Here is a 14,633-nt window from a genome sequence, read left to right as displayed (position 1 = left end):
GCTCAGTTATTAGGCGACTGACTCTTGATTTCTGCTCAGGTCATGATCTCAGGGTCATGAGATCGAACCCCACATTGGGTTCTGCGCTCAGTGTGGAATCTGCTTGGGACTCTCTCTCCCTCTCCTTCTGCCCCTTCCCCCTGCTCTCTCTGTCTCTCTCTTAAATAAATGAATAAATCTTTAAAATATTTTTTAAAAAAGTACATGGTAAATATGCCATGAAGTGTGTGTAGACAAATAGTAGATAGGAATAACCATTAAGGATGCATATAACAGATAATGGGTAATATCTGTGCTAAACAAATGGATAAGAAAGAGGGAGGTGGGGCAAGATGGCAGAAGAGTAGAGTCCCCAAGTCATCTGTCCCCACCAACTTACCTAGATAACTTTCAAATCATCCTGAAAACCTATGAATTCGGCCTGAGATTTAGAGAGAACAGTTGGAATGCTACAGTGAGAAGAGTTCATGCTTCTATCAAGGTAGGAAGATGGAAAAAATAATTTAAAAAAAAGTATCCAGTGGGGGAGGGGCCCCTGTGAGGAGCCTGGCCAAGGCTGGCAGCGGGCTGAAGCCCCCAGGCCTGGAGGAGCAGGGACTTTACCAATCTTCCCGGATGGAAGGGCCCTCGCAGAGAGCTAGGGCAGGATCCCAGGAGGGGCAGTGGAGCCCCCAGGCCCCAGCAGACTGGGAGACTATGGTAGTTACTGCTGGAGCTGACTCTAGGGCTAGAGAGCTGGCCGCTGCCACTGTTGTTGTTCCTCTTGGTGTCACCTTGTGCCTGGGACTGAGCAGGGCTGCCAGGGAGCAGGGGCCGCACAAGATAAACAGCTCCCACTGAACCGTGCACCTGGCAGGGGCAAGGCAGCTCCCCTAAGTGCATATACCTGAGAGTCATCACAGCAGGCCCCTCCCCCAGAAGACCAGCTAGAAGGACAGGGGAAGAGCAAGTTCTTAACCAAGCAGCTCTGGAAAGCTCCAGGGGAAGTCGAGGGACTTATAGTATATAGAATCAGAGGATACCCCTCCTTGTTTTTTGTTTTTTGTTTGTTTGTTCCCCCCCCCCTTTTTTCTTCCCTTTTTTCTTCCTTTTTCTAGTACAACTTGTTTTTAGCCACCTGCCCTGAGCAAAATGACTAGAAGGAAGAACTCACCACAAAAGAAAGAATCAGAAACATTCCTCTTTCCCATAGAATTACAGAATTTGGATTACAATTTGATGTCAGAAAGCCAATTCAGAAGCACAATTATAAAGCTACTGGTGGCTCTGGAAAAAAGCATAAAGGAATCAAGAGACTTCATGACTGCAGAATTTAGATCTAATCAGGCCGAAATTAAAAATCAATTAAATGAGATGCAATCCAAACCCTCCTAACAACAAGGGTTAATGAGGTAGAAGAACGAGTAAGCAACATAGAAGACAAGTTGATGGCAAAGAAGGAAGCTGAGGAAAAAAGAGAAAAACAATTAAAAGATCATGAGGAAAGGTTAAGGGAAATAAATGACAGCTTCAGAAGGAAAAATCTACATTCAATTGGGGTTCCAGAGGGCGCCGAAAGGGACAGACCAGAAAGTGTATTTGAACAAATCATAGGTGAGAAATTCCCTAACTTGAGGAGGGAAACAGGCATTCAGATCCAGGAGATAGAGAGATCCCCCTCTTAAATCAATAAAAACCATTCAACACCCTGACATTTTATAGTGAAACTTGCAAATTCCAAAGATAAAGAGAAGATCCTTAAAGCAGCAAGAGACAAGAGATCCCTAAACTTTATGGGAGAAGTATTAGGTTAACAGCAGACCTCTCCACAAGGACCTGGCAGGCCAGAAAGGGCTGGCAGGATATATTTGGGATCCTAAATGAGAAGAACATGTAGCCAAGAATACTCTATCCAGCAAGGCTCTCATTTAGAATAGAAGGAGATATAAAGAGCTTCCAAGATAGGCAGAAACTGAAAGAATATATGACCACCAAGCCGGCTCTGCAAGAAATACTAAGGGGGACTCTGTAATAGAAAGAGGAAGTCCAAGGGAACAATCCACAAAAACAGGGACTGACTAGGTATCATGATGACACTAAATTCATATCTTTCAATAGTAACTCTGAACGTGAATGGGCTTAATGATCCCATCAAAAGGCGCAGGGTTTCAGACTGGATAAAAAAGTAAGACTCATCTCTTTGCTGTCTATAAGAGACTCATTTTAGACCTAAGGACACCTACAGCCTGAAAACAAATGGTTGTAGAACCTTTACCATTCAAATGGTCCTCAAAAGAAAGTAGGGGTAGCCATCCTCATATCAGATAAATTAAAGTTTATCCCAAAGACTGTAGCAGAAGATGAAGAAGGACACTATATCATACTTAAAGGATCTATCCAACAAGAGGACCTAATAATCATGAATATTTATGCCCCTAATGTAGGAGCAGCCAAGTATATCAATTAAAAACCAAAGTAAAGACATACTTAGATAATAATACACTTACACTGGGAGACTTGAACACGGCGCTTTCTGCAACTGATAGATTTTTCTAAGCACAGCATCTCCAAAGAAACAAGAGCTTTAAATGATGCACTGCACCAGATAGATTTCACAGAGATTTACAGAACTTTATATCCAGATGCAATTGAATACACATTCTTCTCAAATACACATGGAACTTTCTCCAGAATAGATCGCATACTGGGTCACACATCAGGTCTTAACTGATACCAAAAGATTGGTATTGTCCCCTGCATATTTTCAGACCATAATGCTTTGAAACTAGAACTAAATCACAAGAAGAAATTTGGAAGGATTTCAAACACATGGAGGTTAAAGATCATCCTGCTAGAAGATGAAAGGGTCAACCAGGAAATTAAGGAAGAATTAAAAAGATTCATGGAAACTAATGAGAATGAAGATACAACCGTTCAAAATCTTTGGGATACAGCAAAAGAAGTCCTGAGAGGGAAATACATCATAATACAAGCATCCATCAAAAAACTGGAAAGAACTAAAATACAAAAGCTAACCTGGCACCTAAAGGAGCTGGATAAGGAACAGCAAATAAAACCTTCATCCAGGGATCCCTGGGTGGCTCAGCGGTTTGGCGCCTGCCTTTGGCCCAGGGCGCGATCCTGGAGACCCGGGATCGAATCCCACATCAGGCTCCCGGTGCATGGAGCCTGCTTCTCACTCTGCCTCTCTCTCTCTCTCTCTCTCTCTGTGACTATCATAAATAAAAAAATAAATAAATAAAACCTTCATCCAGCAGAAGAAGACAGTTAATAAAGATTTGAGCAGAACTCAGTGGAATAGAGACCAGAACTGTGGAACAGATCAACAAAACCAGGAGTTGGTTCTTTGAAAGAATTAATAAGATAGATAAACCATTAGCCAGCCTTATTAAAAAGAACAAAGACTCAAATTAATAAAATCATGAATGAAAAAGGAGAGATCACCACCAATACCAAGGAAATACAAATGATTCTAAAAACTTATTATGAGCAGCTATATGCCAATAAATTAGTCAATCTAGAAGAAATGGATGCATTTCTGGAAAACCACAAACTACCAAAACTGGAAGATGAAGAAATAGAAAACCGGAACAGCAATAACCAGGGAGGAAATTGAAGCAGTCATCAAAAACCTCTCAAGACACAGAAGTCCAGGGCCAGATGGCTTCCCAGGGGAATTCTATCAAATGTTTAAAGAAGAAACAATACCTATTCTACTGAAGCTGTTCGGAAAGATAGAAAGAGATGGAGTACTTCCAAACTCGTTCTATGAGGCCAGCGTCACCTTGATTCCAAAACCAGACAAAGACCCCACTAAAGAGGAGAATTGTAGACCAATATCCCTGATGAACACAGATGCAAACATTCTCAACAAGATACTAGCCAATAGGATCCAACAGTACATTAAGATTATTCACCATGACCAGGTGGGATTTATCCCTGGGATGCAAGGCTGGTTCAACACTCGTAAAGCAATCAATGTGATAGATATATCAACAAGAGAAAAAACAAGAACCATATGATCCTCTCAATAGATGCAGAGAACCATTTGACAAAATACTTATCAAAACCCTTCAGAGTGTAGGGATAGAGGGAACATTCCTCAGCATCTTAAAAGCCTTCTACGAAAAGCCCACAGCAAATATCATTCTCAATGGGGAAGCACTGGGAGCCTTTCCCCTCAGATCAAGAACACGACAGGAATGTCCACTCTCACCACTGCTATTCAACATAGTACCAGAAGTCCTAGCCTCAGCAATCAGACAACAGAAAGAAATAAAAGGCATTCAAATTGGCAAAGAAGAAGTCAAACTCTCCCTCTTCGCAGATGACATGATACTGTATGTAGAAAACCCAAAAGACTCCAACCCAAAATTGCTAGAACACATATAGAAATTCGGCATTGTGGCAGGATACAAAATCAATGCCCAGAAATCAGTGGCATTTCTCTATACTAACAATGAGACTGAAGAAAGAGAAATTAAGGAGTCAATCCCATTTACAATTGCACCCAAAAGCATAAGATACCTGGGAAAAAACCTAACCAAAGAGGTAAAACTACAGAACACTTCTGAAAGAAATTGAGGAAGATACGAAGAGTTGGAAAAATATTCCATGCTCATGAATTGGATGAATTAATATTGCAAAAATGTCCATGTTACCCAGGGAAATTTACACATTAATGCAATCCCTATCAAAATGCCATGGACTTTCTTCAGAGAGTTGGAACAAATCATCTTAAGATTTGTGTGGAATCAGAAAAGACCCCGAATAGCCAGGGGAATTTTAAAAAAGAAAACAAGAGCTGGGGGCATCACAATGCAAGATTTCAGGCTGTACTACAAAGCTGTGGTCATCAAGACAGCGTAGTACTGGCACAAAACAGACACATAGATCAATGGAACAGAATGGAGAATCCAGAAGTGGACCCTCAACTTTATGGTCAACTAATATTTGACAAAGCAGGAAAGACTATCCACTGGAAAAAAGACAGTCTCTTCAATAAATGGTGCTGGGAAAATTGGACAGCCACATGCAGAAGAATGAAACTAGACCATTCTCTTATACCATACACAAAGATAAACTCAAAATGGATGAAAGATCTAAATGTGAGACAGAATCCATCAAAGTCCTAGAGGAGAACAAATGAACTATTGGGACTTCATCAAGATAAGAAGCTTCTGCACAGCAAAAGAAACAGTCAACAAAACTAAAAGACAACCTACAGAATGGGGGAAGATATTTGCAAATGACGTATCAGATAAAGGGCTAGTTTCCAAGATCTATAAAGAACTTATGAAACTCAACAGCAAAGAAATAATCCAATCATGAAATGGGCAAAAGACAGGGACAGAAATCTCACAGAGGAAGACATAGACATGGCCAACAAGCACATGAGGAAATGGTCCGCATCACTTGCCATCAGGGAAATACAAATCAAAACCACAATGAGATAACACCTCACACCAGTGAGAATGGGGAAAATCAACAAGACAGGAAACAAGAAATGTTGGAGAGGATGTGGAGAGAGGGGAACCCTCTTACACTGTTGGTGGGAATGTGAACTGGTGCAGCCACTCTGGAAAACTGTGTGGAGGTTCCTCAAAGAGTTAAAAACAGATCTGCCCTACGACCCAGCAATTGCACTGTTGGGTATTTACCCCAAAGATACAGATGCAGTGTAATACCAGGACACCTGCACCCCGATGTTTACAGCAGCAATGTCCACAATAGCCAAACTGTGGAAGGAGCCTCAGTGTCCATCGAAAGATGAATGGATAAAGAAGATGTGGTCTATGTGTACAATGGAATATTCCTCAGCCATTAGAAACGACAAATACCCACCATTTGCTTCAACGTGGATGGAACTGGAGGGTATTATGCTGAGTGAAGAAGTCAATCAGAGAAGGACAAACATTATGAATGGTCTCATTCATTAGGGGAATATAAAAATTAGTGAAAGGGAATAAAAGGGAAAGGAGAGAAAATGAGTGAAAATATCAGTGAGGGTGACAAAACATGAGAGACACCTAACTCTGGGAAAGGAACAAGGGATATTGGAAAGGGAGGTGGGCGGTAGGTGGGGGTGATTGGGTGATGTACACTGAGGGGGCATTTGGTGGGATGAGCACTGGGTGTTATGCTATATGTTGGCAAATTGAACTTCAATAAAAAATTAAAAAAAAAAACAAAAAAAACCAAATAGATAAGAAAATAAAGAGAAATAAAAATCACGAAAGAGCCAATTACTAAGGCCAATAAGGAGGAAAAGATGCTAAGCCTCATTAATGGTGAGCAAAATACAAACGAGGGAGGCTGCCTATTAAGTCCCCTTCTTGCAGACCTCTGACTGGAGACCTTGAATTAGAATCCAGGCAGTTGGGGATCCCTGGGTGTCACAGCGGTTTAGCACCTGCCTTTGGCCCAGGGCGCGATCCTGGAGACCCGGGATCGAATCCCACGTTGGGCTCCCGGCATGGAGCCTGCCTGTGTCTCTGCCTCTCTCTCTCTCTCTCTGTGTGACTATCATAAATAAATTAAAAAAAAAAAAAAAAGGAATCCAGGCAGTTGGATTCTGATGCAGTTGGATACTGAGGTAGGAGGCACTCATTCCAGAAGCCACATGGGTTTTAGAAAGGGCTCCTGTCTGCTCAGAGTTTTCTTTTTAGTTCTCTCCCAGTGACAGTGTCCCTTACACACATCTACCAGTGATTCTTACATATTGGAAGATGACTTTGGGGTTTACACCAAGTGAACAGTGGTTTGGGGCCCTCTGAATCCCTATAGATTCTGGTTCTAGGACCCATCTGAGATGAATGGCGATGAATATTTTCATCCAGGCTCGGAGGCCCCATCACTGGCATCCCAGTATCTCCCCATCAGTCCTGGGCCTGTGCAGATAGGAACAAGTGCCTAACTGTGGGATGCCAGGCCATGCTGTGCCACACCTTTGGGAAGGAGCTGTGGAATCTCTACCCTACTCATGTGTTAAATCCACTGCCAGGCAATGTAGGGACTCTGACTTGTGCTATGCAAGCACAGAACCATAGTTGAGAACGCCCTCTCTCATAGAGCAGCTGGAAGGGTCTCCAAGGAGAGAGAATATCCCAAGGGCTGAGGTTCCCTTGCAAGCCAAAACTGGGGTCTTCCTTTCTTTGATTTGTTTCATCTCCTTCTCCCGGTCCTAACAGATCAGGCCAGTGTTCTTCCCTTGGAAGTTCACCCTTGGATGTGGATTCAAGCCTGCCGATGGGGCTCAGGATAGCAAGAATTTTGTTCCAGGGGTATCCTGCTCTTACCATCCTTCCATTCTCTGGTGGCCGGATTGATGATGCCAAAGAGTTCATCGTTTGTGACTGCTTTGGGGTTGAGGTCAGCCCAGACAGGGCGGCGTTTCATGATCTGGTAGGTCTTGTGTAAGGATTTCAGCACCTGAGACTTTCCAGTTCCGGCGCTGCCCACCACGAACACAGAGTGCCGCACTGCCAGGAGCTCCTCCAGCTGGACTACCTGGAGAGACACAAAATTCAGCCAAGGGGATCAACTCACTGACATCCCAACTGCTCTCTGTGCACCAGGCTGATATCTGAGGTGAGACCTGATGTCAACAGAGGAAAGGTTATTTCCCTCCAGATGTGGGGGTCCCAAATGTGGGGGCAACATACTTATTCATCATTCAGTCAGATAATTACCAGTCACCAACTAAGTGCTGGAGAGTGTACCAGATGAGGGAGATTCTGAGAGGATTCTCCTGCCCTCCATGACCTTACAGGCTAATGGGGAAGCATAATAATTGCTCTGATCGAGGTACGTATAAAGTGTGATGGGAACAGATAGGAAGAAACGTTTGCTTTTGTACAGGTAACAGGAATAAGAGAGGCTTTGAGAGGAGGGGGCATTTGAACTAGGACTTTAGAGGTGAGTTGCCAAGAAGATGTATTAGGGGATTTGGAAGCAGAGGTATAACAGCACAAAGCCTTGTGACAGAGCCCTGATGTGGTTGACCAGATGGCCTAATGAGCCAGGCATCAAGGAGCTTCTTAGGAACAATGGTAGCACTGAAGGTCTTATCACTGTTGTCCTGGCTTGCCTCCAGGCTTATCTTTCCACACTGTTGTAAGACCCCACTTATAGAAATGAAAATCTGATCATGTCACTGCCATCACTTTGTCCTGTCAATGGTTCTCCATTGGTGATGAAATCACAAAACCTTAGATTGGCTTACAAGGCCCTTTTGCAGATTGGCCCAACCAGCTTCCAGTCTTCTCGCTCATCCTGTAGCATGCACATCCCAGGTAGACAGGTGGAGTTCTTTAATGATGTTCTTCCTGAGTTTCCATCTTTCAAGATATGGCATCTTGTTCAGATGTTACTCTTTCTCCTGCCGCCTTCTGGCCAAACCTACATATGCCTTAGTCTGCAGTAGATGTGACATACCTATATCCTGGTACTCATCAACCTTGCCATGGTTACTCTCCTTCCTAGTAGATCATCAGCTCATTGAAGGCAGGGAGGACTGGATTTCTTATCTTTTTATTTCCAGTGTCTAGCAGAGAGTCTGGCACATACCAAGCATTGACCAGATATTTGCTGAAAATGTGAAGGTTGGCTAGAGAAGCTGGGTGGCCCCTATTATGAAAGATCTTATACAGCATGGGCTAAGATATTTGAACCTTAATATAGATCAAGCATATTTTGCACTGTAAAACCAATACTGGCTGAGAAATGTGAATGTAAGGGATTGTTCTGGATTGTTGACAGTGTGGTAGGATAGTACAAAGATTTTTATTTCTTCTACATTTTAAAAAATGATAAAAAGTAACTTCTCTATTTAAAAAAAATTAAGTGATTCAGGTGTCAAAATGAAATTCTAGAGCTATATAACCAGGGATCAGGAGGAGAGTGGTACTGCTAAGCTCAATATGAAGGTAGCAGATGAATGGCTGTTTGGGGAACAAGATGATTAGTTTCCACCATGGCAAGATAACTTCCTGAGATACTGAGTTTTGTTTTCCACAGCATCATTATTTTTCTCTTCTCTCTCCTAAGCTCTTGCTGTTCCTCTGGTTCAGAGCCCAAAAGCACCCAAAGCAGATTTTGGTTTTGTCCTTCTGGGACTTAACACAGGATATTTCCAGATAAGGATGAGGGAAGCATCAGGAAGGGTTTTGAGTGGAGCTGATATCTAAGCTGATATATGAATGAAAAAGAGCCCCGTGAAGATCCATGGGAGACATTCCAGGTGGAGTGACAGTGAGTACAAAATCATCAGGTTCAGGCTGTAAGCTTGGAGAGCACAAGATCGGCTCAAAGAAAGGTACTGGGTGGGAGTGGGGGGGGGGGACAAGCATAAGATGAGATAAAAGAGATAAGCAGGGGTCAGCTATGCAGGATTGGTACTTAGAATTTTATTCTACAACAACAATCATTGGAGGATTTTTAAGCATGAAATTGCCCTGAGGTCATTGCCTTAAAAAAATGCAGGGGGAGGGAGGGAAGGAGGGAAATGAAGGCAGTACTGTGGTTATTGAATGGAGACTACATTATATTCCTAGATTTTTTTTTTTTTCATGAACAGCTACTGACTGTTTCCCTGATCCTGAAAGCCTTAAAATCACTTTCTGGTTCCATCTAACTTCTTTTCATTCATTTCAATAGCATTATTGAGATAGGATTCAAGTACCATAAAATTCACCTTTTGAAAGTGTCCAATCCAATAGGTTTTGAGCCTATTCACAGGACAGTCCAAATCATTACCAGTATTAACATATTTTCTTCACTCCAGAAGGGAAAACCATACCATTACACCCCCGACTCCTATCTCAGCTCTGAGCAGCCCTGACTGACATTCTCTATCTATTAAATTAGACTATTCTGGACATTTCATATAAATAGATTTAGAAAAGTATGTGGTATTTTGCGAATGGCCTCTTTCACTCATAATGTTTAAAGGCTCATCTGTGCCATAGGATGTACCACTACATCATCCCTCCTTAGAGCTGAATAAAATGCCATTGTGCAGGTAGATTGCAATTCGTTTATCCATTTATCAGCTGATGAATGCATTATTTCTGTTCTCTATTATGAATCTATCAACTTTTGACAGTATCTTTTGTAAGGTAAATATATAAGTATCCCTATCTTTCCCTTTATCTTTCTTTCTCCTATCTTCTACCAGACACATTATACCTTTACACTGGTATGTTTGATATATTTATATTCTGTTCTGGTCTTATATTTAGACCTTCTCTATTTTCTGCGATTGTAAGGGTTGAAGACGGATCATGGCTGACGTTTTTATGGCTGTGGAGATTTTTCATGACAGAAGAAACTGGTTGCCTGGAACCTTTTGTGTTCTCTATGGGGCTAGTGTCATGATTTGACCGAGGATATTCTCAGCATCAAGCCAAGGCCAAATGGAATCAAATAAATCTTTAAAAAATATATCAGGTTATGTTTACTTTAAAAACTATGTGGACCATGATTTTTTTCTTTGGGTGTTCTTAATTGCTTTTTCTTTTCCTTTCTTTTTTTTTTTTTTTTAAAGATTTTATTTATTTATTCATGAGAGACACACACACAGAGAGGCAGAGACACAGGCAGAAGGAGAAGCAGGCTCCCTGTGGGGAGCCCGATGCAGGATTCAATTCCAGGACCTCGGGATCACGCCCTGAGCCAAAGGCAGATGCTCAATTGCTAAGCTACCCAGGCATCCCTCCTTTTCTTTTTGTTAAAAGAAAAGACACATGCTTCAGTCCCCATAACTGAGAAGTTTAATAAAACACATAAAATAGATCAACGTTGATCTATTTTTGCTTTGGATGTAACCATTTTTGAGGTCTTTTCGCTGGACACTGTGGACTTTCTGCCCTAATTTGGATTGATTGCTTTCTAGGTCCAGTGACAGCTAAAATCCTAGGACTTTTTTTTTTTCTTCCTGATTCTGGATTTTTTGAAACTCATTGCATTTTTATTTTTCATCTTCATTTTTCCATAGTATATCCTCAATAACTTCTCAAAAGGGTGCATAATATGTATTGATATGTATTGCAGGATTATTATAATAGCCAAATTATGGAAACTGACCAAGTATTCATGGGCTAATGAATGGATACAGAAGATGTGGTATATATGCAATGGAATATTATTCAGCCATAAAAAAGAACAGAATCTTGCCATTTGCAATGATATGGATAGATCTAGAGAGTACAATGCTAAGTTAAATAAGTCAGTCAGAGAAAGACAAATACCATATGATTTCACTCATATGTGGAATTTAAGAAGCAAAACAAATAAGCAAAGGGAAAAAGAAAGAGAGAAACAAACCAAGAAATAGACTCTTAGGTATAGAGAACAAACTGATGGTCACCAGTTTGCAGAGGGGAAGGGAAGTGTGATGGGTGATGTAGGTGATGGGGATGAAGGAGGGCACTTGTGATAAGCGCCTGGTGACATATGGAAGTGGTGAATCACTGCCTTGTGTATCTGAAATGAATATTACACTGTATGTCAACTGGAATTTAAGTAAAAACAAAAACAGACACCAAAAAAGGCAAAAAAAATAAAAAAAATAGAACAGTAAAAAGGGAGTGCTTAAGAAGTAAAATTTAGGACTCTTTGGTAGTATCTTCAATTATCTTCGTTGGTACAGAATTGGTTTTGAAACCATTTCCCTCTGAACTCTGAAGGAATGGTTTCCCCGTTTTCTAGTACCCAGTATTCATTATGAGAGGCCCCCATGTCATCCTGAACCTCGCCCTTTCCTCGGGTCCCCTGTTCCTACCTCCTTGGTCCATCACCCTACCAGGAAGCTTACTGTTTGCTCTTGACCCCTGACTTCTGAAATCCCATTACGATGTGTCTTTGTAAAAGTCTATTTGAATCCACTCTTCAGTACTGACTATGCCCCTCCAAACTCCTGTTTCTCCAGTTCTACAAAGTTCTTTCTAGAATTCCCATTGGTAACATGTTGCACAGAAATCAGTCCTCTCTATGTCATCTTAACTCCTGGACTGCCTCTTTGTGTGTTGTATACATTATATTTTGTTATGTACACATTTTATATCTACATATAGACACAAGTATCCCTATCCTTATAAAACATACACATTGAATAAAAATAAATATATACATAAATACATTTTTAAATTATACATATACACATAATTTTGTCCTGGGGTATTTCCTGGACTTTACCTTCCAATCCTCTCTTTGAATTTTATATCAATGATACATAGAGCTCTTTATAATTCTCTGATAGTTCTTTTTATTATTTTTTTGGAGCATTTCCTTCCCTTTTCATAGGTATTTCTTATTTCATAAGAAGATTCTCTTAATTTTTTTTAAAGGATAGTAATTAGAACTTTCAAAATGTTCTCTTCCTTATTCACATCAGAGTCAGCTGCTGTGTGCGTGTGCACGTGTGTGTGTGTGGGGGGGTGTCTGTGTCTGTGTCTGCCTTTGTCTCTTGAGCTGTTGCTTTTCCCAGGATCTGGTGAGCCTCAGGTTTAAATGAAGAGCTGCACTGCATTTTCCAGGAGGCAGGGATGGGTGGATATGCCCACAGTGCCTCTCCAGGATGAGAGCGCATGCATGTGGACAGACGTTGGACTATGTTCTTTCACTTGTGGGTGAGTCAGCAAGTGACTGGCCTCCAGGCTGGGGGGTCCAAATTAGACCAGATGGGCTATAAACTGAAACACCAATACTCCAAGAGCAGTCATAGTTTCCCCCCAAAGAGTTTATTAGACTGTTTTAAACTTTTCTTTCTTGCTGCAGGTTAAAGGCCTGGCTGTACATGCTCTGTCTTCCTAGCAATTTGAGACCAAAAGGGGGAGCAGTGCAATATGTGGGTGGCTCAGTAGTTGAGCGTCTGCCTTTGGCTCAGGGTGTGATCCTGGGGTCCTGGGATCAAGTCCCACATCGGGCTCCCCACAGGGAGCCTGCTTCTCCCTCTGCCTGTGTCTCTGCCTCTCTCTGTGTGTCTCTCATGAATAAATAAATAAAATCTTAAAAAAAAAAAAAAGGAGACAAGAATATAGGGAGTCAGGTGGAAAATTTACAGGGTAAACTGACTTAATGATTTCCCCCTTGGCCATTTCCAGTTCTTTTTCTCTCCCCTGCCCTCCTTCACTACCAACTCCAAGGCTAAAGCATCACCAGGGTTCAGCGGGGCAGACTGGCTGCCTCCAGGGCCCTCCTCTCCTGAAGCCCCTTCTAAGTGGATTCTGGCCCTCCTGCCATGCGGGATCTGTCAACCCATTTTCATCCTCTTTCCAGGAACTGACTGAACTCTCCCCTTCCAGTTTCTACACTTCAAATTCCTTTTTCTCAAAAGATGAATTTATAGTATTGCTTTTAGGGATCTCAGGATGACACCTGAAAGCAGAGCCTCACTAGGCGTTTCTGATGAACTTTCAGGAGGTCAGATGGACAGCACGAATGAAAAGCCAGTAGAAAACACTATCTGTCCCAAGAACCTTTAACAGGGAATATCTGTCTTAGCAGAGGAGCAGAAAGCAGTCATGAAAGGAGAGAGAGAAAGGAGGACACAGAATGTGCACCAACTGACAAATAGGAAAGGTAAGATTCTGAGTAGGAAAAATATGCAGAAAATAGGGAGGTAGGGTCACGTTGCCTTAGCAGACCAGAGTGTCTGGGAGGATGTGGGCTATTCTGATGGCAAGTCCTCAGCCCCAGTGTCTTGGGTATCAGGAGCCTCATTGGGTTTAACTGCCCTCCAGAGAAGGGGCATCTCTTAGGATTGGAGCCTTAAGAGGAAAGCACTCAGTCTGACATTCAAGGCCCTTTATATCATGGTCCCATATTACCCTTTGAGTCCTATTGTTCACTCCCTGCCCCCATACCTTTCTCCCTAGCAATGCTGGATTTCTTGTTGCTGCATGAACAATCTCTGTGTTTCTCCATCCAACTCTTCACCAACCCTTGGCCTCTACCTAGAAGGCCCTCAAGCCCATCTCTACCTTGACAAAGTCTATCCTCTGCACTTGGGAGGAGGGAGGCTGGGTGTGGGGATGGTGGACAGGCAAAACCAATCAGAGCTGGGAAGGACCAGGTCAACATTTTGTTTTCCTCTGTGAAATGGAAGCTCAGAGCTAGAAGCAGACGCTGATTTGCATATAGCCAGGGCTTAATCTCAACCGACTATATTGTATTACACTCTAGAAAGGCCTCCCAGAGTGGTATAGAAGGAATGTGCCCCCCAGCTGGTAACCTCCTCAAGGGGGAGCACGTTGTCTCTCATGAAATGCTCAGTGGAGTATCCTGTAGAAGTAATGGTGGCCATTGTCCTCATCTATAAAGTGCCTCATCTGCTCCATTGACCTCACGGGTTGTGGGGAGTTCAGACAGGATACACAACATAAAGGCAGTTGTGAACTTCTATGGTGGTGTTCATAGGATCCCTAAAGGTATTACTGCACAGGAAAAAAATCTATCCATGTCCTCTGTACATCTCGGGGTGGGGGATGTTATTCTGCCTACCGCCCTCAGGTTTTCTTGTGAGAAAACTTGTCCTTGATCACTTCAAAATGTTTACAAGCTCAGAAAAATGCGTAAGAACCAACATGGCTTCCATATTGTACCACTGTCAGTTCTCTCTAATCATATCTGAA

At 42.2% G+C, this 14,633-nt stretch overlaps 1 protein-coding gene across 1 annotated transcript in view; it reads right to left on the bottom strand.

Annotated features, from left to right (window-relative positions):
- DNAH9 (dynein axonemal heavy chain 9) overlaps positions 1–14,633 on the bottom strand; it is a 335,073-nt gene that overhangs the window by 190,460 nt on the left and 129,980 nt on the right. The window contains exon 32 of the mRNA XM_041771484.1: positions 7,299–7,509. Within this exon, the coding sequence (XP_041627418.1) occupies positions 7,299–7,509 (211 nt within the window). The remainder of the gene's footprint in view (positions 1–7,298; positions 7,510–14,633) is intronic.

This window comes from Vulpes lagopus, chromosome 10, assembly GCF_018345385.1.
Source record: "Vulpes lagopus strain Blue_001 chromosome 10, ASM1834538v1, whole genome shotgun sequence".
NCBI lineage: Eukaryota > Metazoa > Chordata > Mammalia > Carnivora > Canidae > Vulpes > Vulpes lagopus.
This window is presented reverse-complemented; position numbering and strand designations above follow the sequence as displayed.